This window comes from Eleutherodactylus coqui, chromosome 2 (assembly GCF_035609145.1).
Source record: "Eleutherodactylus coqui strain aEleCoq1 chromosome 2, aEleCoq1.hap1, whole genome shotgun sequence".
Taxonomy (NCBI): Eukaryota; Metazoa; Chordata; class Amphibia; order Anura; family Eleutherodactylidae; genus Eleutherodactylus; species Eleutherodactylus coqui.
The window spans coordinates 317,480,585-317,492,591 of NC_089838.1; the positions used below are offsets into that span (position 1 = coordinate 317,480,585).

The following is a 12,007-nucleotide window of genomic DNA, read 5'->3' on the forward strand; positions in this document are numbered from 1 at the left end:
ACCAACAGACCGGGACCATGTCACGTAAAGCATCCCAAGACCATAACGGAATCTCCACTGTTCTTAACTGTTGGCAAAACACACTCCGGCAGAAGGCATACCCCGGGCTCCTTTACACCCAGGTATGTCAGTATTTGTCATTCCATGGAACATTCTTCCATTGCTGAATTGTCCAATGGCGACGCTCCTTGCATCACTGTAAATCGGTTGATGCATCATCTTTGAGAGAACTCACTAGACATTTGTAGGGTGAATGGAGGGAAATACCAGCTAAAGTGTATCAGATGTTAGTAGATAGTATGTCATAGAGAGTATCCGATGTCATTAGGGCCAAATGAGCCCAACTAAGTATCAAAACATGGAAATTATATTACTGTAGATTCTTGCCCAGGTGCCCAATTACTTTTGGTAGAATAATGAATTACTGCTCTATCCCCAAGATAATACTCTACTGATGCCACCTCATTACTATTACTCTACCTCTAAGATTATACTCCACTGATACCACCTCACTACTATTACTCTACCTCCAAGATCATACTCCAGTGATACCACCTCACTACTATTACTCTACCTCCAAGATCATACTCCATTAATATTAGCTCACTGCTATATACCAAGACCATACTCTACTGATACCACCTCACTACTATTACTCTACCTCCAAGATCATACTCTACTGATACCACCTCACTACTATTACTCTACCTCCAAGATCATACTCCATTAATATTAGCTCACTGCTATATACCAAGACCATACTCTACTGATACCACCTCACTACTATTACTCTACCTCCAAGATCATACTCTACTGATACCACCTCACTACTATTACTCTACCTCCAAGATCATACTCTACTGATACCACCTCACTACTATTACTCTACCTCCAAGATCATACTCTACTGATACCACCTCACTACTATTACTCTACTTCCAAGATCATACTCTACCGATACCACCTCACTACTATTACTCTACCTCCAAGATCATACTCTACTGATACCACCTCACTACTATTACTCTACCTCCCAGATCATACTCTACTGATACCACCTCACTCCTATTACTCTACCTCCAAGATCATACTCTACTGATACCACCTCACTACTATTACTCTACCTCCCAGATCATACTCTACTGATGCCACCTCACTACTATTACTCTACCTCCAAGATCATACTCTACTGATACCACCTCACTACTATTACTCTACCTCCAAGATCATACTCTACTGATACCACCTCACTCCTATTACTCTACCTCCAAGATCATACTCCATTAATATTAGCTCACTGCTATATATCCAAGATCATATTCCACTGATGTCACCTCATTACTGCATCCCCAACATCAGACTTCACTGGTATCACCTTACTGCTACTCCATCTCCAAGATCATAGCTACTGATAGTATCTCACTAGTACTTCAATGATATCACCGAAAACCTGCTCCATCTGCAAGTCCACAACCCAGTGATATCACACCATACTGGTATCACATCTAGCTGATAATACTATATCCCCAACATCATATTCTATTGGTGTTGTCTCACTACTACTCCAACAATATTGTCACTAGTATGCCAGCGATGTTACCTGAGTACTTCTAGTATGTCATCTCCACTAATTGTCTGCCTCCTACTGTTATCACAGCGGTGTTGTGTTTTTGTGTCAGCGCTGTAGTTTTGCGGTACAAACGATGCTTTTTTGTGCGCACATCGGGATACTTTACTGTACTTTTGCCGCCGGCAGAGCATGTCCATTTGCATGTGAAAAACAAGACGCACCGCTTAAAATGGCTAATTAGTTCCAGATTTGTTCGTTTTCCAGCAGAATTACATAGCGTATTATGCATCGCCTTGCATATTGCGCACGCATTTGTGCATCCCTCATTGACGTCTATAGAAACCTTTCATACACAAATGCGAAGAAACGTAGGGCATGCTGCGCCTTTTTTTGTGCAGCTGAAATGCACACACAAAATATGGAAATGTGAACAAACCAATTGGAATCAATGGATTCTAAGTCCTACATATTGCATGCGCAAATTTTCAAAGTACAAATACGCCCTTATGAAGGAGCTCTAAGGCCGGCGTCGAATGAACGTATTTGCGCAGCGTTTTGCTCGTCGAAAATATGGTTATGTGGACAAACCCATTGAAATATTGCAAAAAATAGCAGCATGCTCTATTTTACTGTCCGTATGTGCACGGAAATAGCACATATCGCAAAATTATTTTTGGCACACGCATAAAGTACAGGAAAACACACATATGTGTGCGCAATTACACAACACCCGTTGTGCAAATTAGCTTACGCCCATGTGACACCGGCCTTTTTTGGCTGCATATTACACAGTGCGAAAACCCAATTCATTAACATTGGGCCATTTAGACCTGCATTTTTCACACTATTTTAGTGCATAATACACTTATTATAGTATCTAATGTGGGTGCGTACAATACACAGTGCACACGCATGATACATGCATATTTACTGCGTTCTGTGTATTACATGTAAAAATACACACATTATACGCAGAGTAAGGCCCTAGGAGTAGGGTATATATATTACAGTAGTTATATTCTTGTACATAGGGGGCAGTATTATAGTAGGTATATTCTTGTACATAGGGGGCAGTATTATAGTAGTTATATTCTTGTACATAGGGGGCAGTATTATAGTAGTTCTATTCTTGTACATAGGGGGCAGTATTATAGTAGTTCTATTCTTGTACATAGGGGGCAGTATTATAGTAGTTATATTCTTGTACATAGGGGGCAGTATTATAGTAGTTATATTCTTGTACATAGGGGGCAGTATTATAGTAGTTATATTCTTGTACATAGGAGCAGTATTATAGTAGTTATATTCTTGTACATAGGAGGCAGTATTATAGTAGTTATATTCTTGTACATAGGGGGCAGTATTATAGTAGTTATATTCTTGTACATAGGAGGCAGTATTATAGTAGTTATATTCTTGTACACAGGGCGCAGTATTATAGTAGTTATATTCTTGTACATAGGGGGCAGTATTATAGTAGTTATATTCTTGTACATAGAGGGCAGTATTATAGTAGTTATATTCTTGTACATAGGGGGCAGTATTATAGCAGTTATATTCTTGTACATAGAGGGCAGTATTATAGTAGTTATATTCTTGTACATAGGAGGCAGTATTATAGTAGTTATATTCTTGTACATAAGGGACAGTATTATAGTAGTTATATTCTTGTACATAGGGGACAGTATTATAGTAGTTGTATTCTTGTACATAGAGGGCAGTATTATAGTAGTTCTATTCTTGTACATAGGAGCAGTATTATAGTAGCTATATTCTTGTACATAGGGGGCAGTATTATAATAGTTATATTCTTGTACATAGGAGGCAGTACTATAGTAGTTATATTCTTGTACATAGAGGGCAGTATTATAGTAGTTCTATTCTTGTACATAGGAGCAGTATTATAGTAGCTATATTCTTGTACATAGGGGGCAGTATTATAATAGTTATATTCTTGTACATAGGAGGCAGTATTATAGTAGTTATATTCTTGTACATAGGGGCAATATTATAGTAGTTATATTCTTGTACATGGGGGGCAGTATTATAGTAGTTATATTCTTGTACATAGGTGGCAGTATTATAGTAGTTATATTCTTGTACATAGGGGGCAGTATTATAGCAGTTATATTCTTGTACATAGGGGAAAGTATTATAGTAGTTATACTCTTGTACATAGGTGGCAGTATTATAGTAGTTATATTCTTGTACATAGGTGGCAGTATTATAGTAGTTATATTCTTGTACATAGGGGGCAGTATTATAGTAGTTATATTCTTCTACATAGGGGGCAGTATTATTGTAGGTATATTCTTGTATATAGGGGACAGTATTATAGTAGTTATATTCTTGTACATAGGGGGCAGTATTATAGTAGTTATATTCTTGTACATAGGGGCAGTATTATAGTAGTTATATTCTTGTACATAGGGGGCAGTATAATAGTAGTTATATTCTTGTACATAGGAGGCAGTATTATAGTAGTTATATTCTTGTACATAGGAGCAGTATTATAGTAGCTATATTCTTGTACATAGGTGGCAGTATTATAGTAGTTATATTCTTGTACATAGGAGCAGTATTATGGTAGTTATATTCTTGTACATAGGGGGCAGTAAAATAGTAGTTATATTCTTGTACATAGGAGCAGTATTATAGTAGTTATATTCTTGTACATAGGGGGCAGTATTATAGTAGTTATATTCTTGTACATAGGAACAGTATTATGGTAGTTATATTCTTGTACATAGGAGGCAGTATTATAGTAGTTATATTCTTGTATATAGGGGGCAGTATTATAGTAGTTATATTCTTGTACATAGGAGCAGTATTATGGTAGTTATATTCTTGTACATAGGAGCAGTATTATAGTAGTTATATTCTTGTACATAGGGGGCAGTATTATAGTAGTTATATTCTTGTACATAGGAGCAGTATTATAGTAGTTATATTCTGGTACATAGGGGGTAGTATTATAGTAGTTATATTCTTGTACATAGGGGGCAGTATTATACTAGTTATATTCTTGTACATAGGAACAGTATTATGGTAGTTATATTCTTCTACATAGGAGGCAGTATTATAGTAGTTATATTCTTGTACATAGGGGGCAGTATTATAGTAGTTATATTCTTGTACATAGGAGCAGTATTATGGTAGTTATATTCTTGTACATAGGAGCAGTATTATAGTAGTTATATTCTTGTACATAGGAGCAGTATTATGGTAGTTATATTCTTGTACATAGGTGGCAGTATTATAGTAGTTATATTCTTGTACATAGGAGCAGTATTATAGTAGTTATATTCTTGTACATAGGGGCAGTATTATAGTAATCATATTCTTGTACATAGGGGGCAGTATTATAGTAGTTATATTCTTGTACATAGGGGGCAGTATTATAGTAGTTATATTCTTGTACATAGGGGACAGTATTATAGCAGTTATATTCTTGTACATAGGGGGCGGTATTATAGCAGTTATATGCTTGTACATAGGAGGCAGTATTATAGTAGTTATATTCTTGTACATAGGGGGCAGTATTATAGTAGTTATATTCTTGTACATAGGGGGCAGTATTATAGTAGTTATATTCTTGTACATAGGAGGCAGTATTATAGTAGTTATATTCTTGTACATAGGGGGCAGTATTACAGTATTTATATTCTTGTACACAGGGGGCAGTATTATAGTAGTTATAGTTTTGTACGTAGAAGCCAGTATTTTAGTGGTTATATTATTTCTGCATTATAGCAGTCACTTTGTCATGCCAGTTACAGTATTGGCTTGAAAAGTGACAAGTCGCTTTTCTGAATCAAAACTATGCTGAGAGCAGTTGTCACTGGAACCTCCAGGCATTTAGAATAAGATTAATAATAATTTCCCTAATTCTGTTTTTTAATGTTTTTACGATATGACTTAGGAATGATTACTGTATCCCTCATGGGACTGATGAATTCTGAGTGGAAGATAAAATCAGATTGATAATATTGTTGTGTCTGGTACAATTAGTAATATAATCAGAAAAATAGAAAATACAAGATGGTGGCGGTGTGGAAGAGCTTATATGCTGCCTCTTGGCATTAGCAGACATGATCATGTGGCATTTGGAACAAATGGTGCTTTACATTAATACAGTATATAAATGGTGTTACCCCCACCTCTCACCCCCAGCACATAAACTGAACCAAGAATAAGAAAAGCAGCGGTGAGTACGGTGAAGGAAAAGCCTGTGGAGGAAGCATCCATCAAAGAGAAAGCTGACTGCGAACCAATACTGCACAGCTCAGCAAAGTACCAAACGCAGTTTGCTTTATTTTTTAATTTAGTTCTGCTCACTGAAGCAGCTGCAATGCAATTCTCAGGATCCACAGTAAATGAACACATTCAGCTTATGCAACAACCATACTCTTCTGGCATCTTAACAAAACACCAACCAATGCTACACAAACTGGGTCACCAAATCAACTGTGCCACCAGAATGCAAATAATCAGGACACCCATAAACAGTGACAGTCGGCCGGTGGCCATGATTCTTGGTGACCGCGGAGCCTTGCAAGCATCCGCACACCAGTCACGGGGTCTGAGGGTTGGATTTTCCATCTCAAGATATCAGTGGAAACATGTCAATTGAGTCTGTCAAATTAACCAATGCTAACGAGCTTTCTTGGTGACATCACTAATCGTTTGCTCAGGGGTGCAGAGATTTGCCAGTTTGCTCCTGCTACAGGGTGAGGTTGAATCTGAAGTAAACATATGAATAATAGATATCAGATGGCAATAATATGACCCGACGCACAGTGGACCCAGTATGCAATTTGCTGTCCAAAAATAAGCTGACCAATTGATGCTGACTGTAAAAGGGGATCCCTTGTAGCATTAAGGCATGAAGGCAGCACTATAATACAATGGGTGGTAGGAGGTGAGGAATTTCCTTTGCTTCCTACTTGAAGACACCATGCCTCTAGACTGTACAGTTTCCTCCTCTGTAGGTAGGTCTGGCATCTTCTGCTAATGGCAGTAGCCTGTTGGGTATATTTGCTGTATTAAAGTGGTTGTCTGAGATTGAATCTGCTTTTATCCCAGAAACAGCACCTCTCTTGTCCATAGGCTGTATTGAGTATTACAGCTGAGTTCCATTCAAGCATAGACAACCATTCTGCAGTTATTGTGTTCAATTCAATTCATAAGTAATTAAAGGGGTTTGCCAAGTTCTAGGTATATCGTATCCGCAGGATAGGGAATAACTTCAGCAGTTGGAGAACAAGGGTCCAGTTAGTCCCTAAGTGAATGGAGCGGAGGTCATGGAAGGGGTGCCACAGCTCTATTCACTTCAATGACCGCACTGAAGATTACCGAGTTCAAGCACTTCAGTAATCTGTGGCATTATTAATGTAAATGGAGCTGCGGCGCGCCTGCACAACCTTTATTTACTCAGGGATCGACCAGACCCTATTAGCTCCTTCGACTGGACCCTGTTCTTGAGATCAGTGGGGGTACTCTTGGTCAGACCCCTAAAACGATCATAAAGTTATTCCCTATTCTGTGAATAGGAAATAACTTTAAACTAGGCGTAACCCCTTTAATGAAGTGTGAACTTGCAGCAGACAATGGTCCATTTTTTTAAAGGTTTTGGTGCTGAAGTCCCTTCTTACCTCTTAGTATGTCTATGTATTTTACATTACAGAGTCCCCAAACGTTACTGTTGGATTGACAGACTGGAAAGAGGGTTCTGAATAGGTAAGGGAAACATGAGGATTTCTAATTTCTCATCTGAGCCATCCATTAAGTACCCGTTGGATAGGTCTGGTGTCAAGTGCCAGTGCCTTCAAATCTCTTGACAATTATCAATAAAGATATAAAATCCCTGTTGTAATGGGTGAACAATAATATCTGCAACAGCCACCAACACAAGAGCAACATGCAGGATACCCAAGTGTAACTCTTTAGATTCAGGTTAGGGAACAGTGGTCTACCCTATGTCTTACAAGGAATGATTAGACCACCATCGTAAATGGCGTCCACAGCTTAGTGGCTCTGCCCAACTACTTACAATACTTGTAATGGTTTGGGCATTTCATCATGGGCATACATGGTGCCCAGCTTAGTTTACCTTCATTCCCCTTTGCCATGAACAGTATGAACCAAGGATGGTTGGGATGTTTAAGAAGTGACAAATTCTTACAGGGGATCTTTGATGTGAACCAACAGTACCAACAGTAGGGGACCTCAAATATGGTTTTTGCTATGAGGCAGCAATCCTCTATCTGCAGTGCTGTCACATGGCATTCCTTGCATAGGATGGGCAGTCAATGCAGTCAGAAGCCTCTGGACACTTGATGGAGTACACTATATACTTCCAGGAGAACTTGTTAGCGTTGAACTTATTTTCTTTAACATTATGACATGACAGTGAATTGCGGCTCCTCTCGCCACTGCAACTGTTTACATGTGTCAGATAAACTGACAGGAGTGCAAATTGGCCCATTCCACATGAGCAACTTGCCACACAAGATACAGCAGCAAATCAGACAAGCCTCATCAAAGAAACAGTTGTTAAAAGCTATAAGCACTGCAATCCTGGATTCGTAAACAAGGGTTAAAGGGGTCTAGTTTAGAAAACCCATTTTCATAACCCTATTGATAAATTCTTAATTAATAGAAGGGGTCCTCTGTTCAGGATCCTCATCTCTTGGGCAGAGCAGAGAGTGGTGACAAATAGCATCTCTGGCTTTGGAGGACCTGTCCTTTCCTATATTCTACAGACAACCCAAAGATGTGAATGGGCACAGTGTAATTCTTAATTTTCCCTTGTGGCGCTGCAGGAAAAATGAACACTTACTGACAGATTTCTGTACAGATTACAGTTGATCGTTAGGGGTCCAAGCAGCGGTGGGGTGGTACTTTGTAATTAGCTCATTAGCAAAGAACCCTCCTAAGAGTCCAAAGAGGATAACTACTTTAATAAGCAAAACACATGCCATAAAAACTATAATACATATCACCTCACCACACTCAATGGCCACTATACCAGATGAGAGTCTGGTTATTCCTGCGTCTTCCTGCCAACCTACTTCTCTCCTATAATTGCCTGTGGAGCCATTAATAGTTTCATATCATCAATGGGGAAGATAATGGTCCAACTGAAGAGATGACTCCCACCGTCTTCCCTGGACCTTATGGACCTTTTTTATACCTCCATGGTATGGGTGCTCATGGTAAACGTATTAAGACATAATGGACTAAAATTGTAGTCAGCAATTCAATTCTGGATCTTAATTCCTTTGAGACTATGGCATCGGATTAATACCCTTAGGATGAGTCGTATATTCTGATATCAAGTGAAATTTAAGAAAACAACCATGATGGTGAATATTGATCTCATGGAGATAGAATAAACATTCTCAGACTTTATCATGAGTGGGATCAGAATAAGAGGCCCATCCAATGAACATGCATGATCATATTCTGCTTCCTGTAGTAGACCCCACTAATGACAAAGTGACCTGGTTAACTGAACCAGCTACTGGTGAAGCAAAGTATTGGACAAACCACAACCGACCTAGCGAGTCTTGAAGATTATTAATGACTCTGTGAACGTTGTGGACTGTTTTTGGATAACCGAAGCAAACCAGAATGAATACAGGAATTAATCAGTGGTCACCATAATCTTAGCACTTCATCATACACTTCGGATAATTGTCGGCCAGACGCTTATATAGCTGACAGCTATCCCTCCTAACACCCCCATACACATGCATGCCTTGTTCGCCAACTCTGGCAGTAGTTTATCTCCCCTGAGAATAAAAGGCATGTTGGAACCCAAAGTTAGAATTGGTGGGTTCAACTGTGTATGGCCAACTTTAGGGCCAAGAGTTGGCTACTTGAAAATTAGTGCCTCTTGTTGACTTCTGGAATCTTGTATCAACCACTTGCCTATTGAATTTTCATGTATTCATCTTGAATTTTGGGGCTTACCACTGGTTGGTTGAATCTTGAGGCAAGACAATGACTAATAGTATCTAGGAATGGCTCAAGTGTAAAGCCAACCAGTTGACTCTCATACTGGGCATCCAGGTGAGTGGTCTGATACGTTGTTAATCCAGAGGGGCTCATTTGTATGATTTATAATCATCTTGACAAACCAGACAATATAAATGGTGGGGTTCCCATGTCCTATGATCCTAAAACTGAGGGTGTGGAGACAACACTGGGTATGCATAGTGCCGAGTTGGGCCCTCTCGACCACTCAGAAGCTTCTAGATGGCTTAGTTAAAAGGGTTTAGCCATAGACTTGTTGAGAGCAAGATGTGACATGGATGACTAGATGGTATATTACATGTGTCCTCTTGACTAAGACGTGGAGCGTACTATGTACATGCAGTGCACAAGTTATAAATCAGTGGGTACACTAGCCTATATTAATTTGGCTATCTAATGGATGACCCAATTTATTGGGAGCTGTCCTAGTGACAGGTACTCATACAAGCCTTTGTGGAGTGGTCTAAAGCATTCACGCACCACATATGAGGAAACATGTCGTGTACAAGGAAACAAGTACCACAGTCAGGGAAATCATTTCTTTCCTTGCATAGTTCTAGAATACATCAGTTTCACTCCTTTGAACCTATACAGCTCATAGATTGCCAGCTCTTCAGACAAACCTATGGACATATAAAACTATTGTCATCTGTATTATCCACACATTAACCCCATTACGGCAGTTAGACCCCCCAATCACCACACTGGGCTCCGTTCTGCCAGATCTGTTGTCACAGCCTTACAGTGTGTCTGCAGCAAAGCTCCCCAGCGCTGACCATTATCTCTTCCTATCACACTTCACCAGGAAAACAGCCTGAAGGGTGGATTTCTCTAGACGTCACTACCATAATTCAGACCCCAATATGACTCCAAATATGGGAACTTTCATAGGATAGATAGATAGATAGATAGATAGATAGATAGATAGATAGATAGATAGATAGATAGATAGATAGATAGATAGATAGATAGATAGATGGATAGATAGATATTAGATAGATAGACTGACTTGTGTTTGCAAGCATGATATATTAAAATCTATCTATCCATCCTCCCTAATGTGTATAATATTACATCTTCTAGGTGGCTTGGATAAATGTCTCCAGTATACATAGCTGGGTACTGTGTGAATACACTACAAGCACTGCGTCTACGATCTAGTGTACACCTATATGTATGTAGAGCACAGGTATGACCAGGACTGCACCTTGCACACTGCAGTGGGTACAAATGCACTATACACCATGAAATGCAATGCATGAAGGCTTCATCCTGGATATGGGTACCATGATCCACATCAGCTGGTAGACCTCAGGGATATGTGCACAGAATGCAGCAGTATCAAGCGGATTTATTAATGGAGCATTGCACTGCAGTGCTATATATAGTACCATACGTGCTTTATATATGCTATACCCGGTGCTCATAGACAACACAAACATATGCACTGAAGGATGGGGGCAGTGACACAGTGCTGTCCATTTCACTGGCACATTAATTGCATCGCCCTGAGGGTATATGTGTGTTTGTGTATATACAGCTTCCATACTGTACAGGTCTTGGCAAGATCAGCTAGATGTACTGCATGTGTATATAGATACCTGTATATAGACACATGAAAATGATAGATTAGATTCCAAAACCTGGGAAGTGACACATAATACCGTACATTGCTGTAACCACATACCATATAGGACATGACTCATATTCACATACTATAGATCCATGCACACATGTAGGACATACAGGACAGAGCAAATGTTCATATCTTATTATAGGTACCCCAAAACATATGGGACAGACTCATATGACACTACAGACTCGTATGCCCACATGAACATATAGAAATGGACACCCATACACCTCCTGTAGATGGATCTGTCTAGCTTTGTGGTTTACAGCATGGAGACCTATTTAACCCTTACAGTGCACCATGGCCTATTGCACCCCAATCCCAAGAATGAAAAGGATATGGCCATTCGGTGATTTTTTTGGCGTATTTCCTCACCACGTTGTCTTCGCTGAAGAGGAAGAGGGAACGGTTGACGGTTAAGCAGTTCTGCCGTACTGGGATCGGATTGTACAGCGCCATAGTTCGGGCCCTCTGTGCCATTGACTGTTTGTAGATCCGCTGGGCCCCCGGGGGCCCACCTTGTCGACTTCCACGACCTGCGCCTCCCCCACCACGGGCCGGCACCTCGTCCCCGAAACGAGCCCCCATGATGTCGGGGACAAAGTCCGCGGGTTACCGGAAAGCGAGGAGCAAGGAAAAGATGTAGGAAAAGAAGAGGTAAGGATGCTGCAAAGCATCACATCTCATCCAGACAGACAGCGTCCCGGATATGACTGCACACTCCTCAGGTATCTCCGCAGACAGGTGATCATATAGAAAATACA

General features: G+C 39.9%; 1 protein-coding gene across 1 annotated transcript in view; it reads right to left on the reverse strand.

Annotated features, from left to right (window-relative positions):
• The window catches only part of CACNA1A (calcium voltage-gated channel subunit alpha1 A), a 266,456-nt gene extending 254,739 nt beyond the window's left edge, over positions 1–11,717 (reverse strand). The window contains exon 1 of the mRNA XM_066593712.1: positions 11,584–11,717. Coding sequence (XP_066449809.1) covers positions 11,584–11,702 — 119 coding nt within the window. The 5' untranslated portion in view covers positions 11,703–11,717. The remainder of the gene's footprint in view (positions 1–11,583) is intronic.
• Positions 11,718–12,007: the final 290 nt, after the last annotated feature.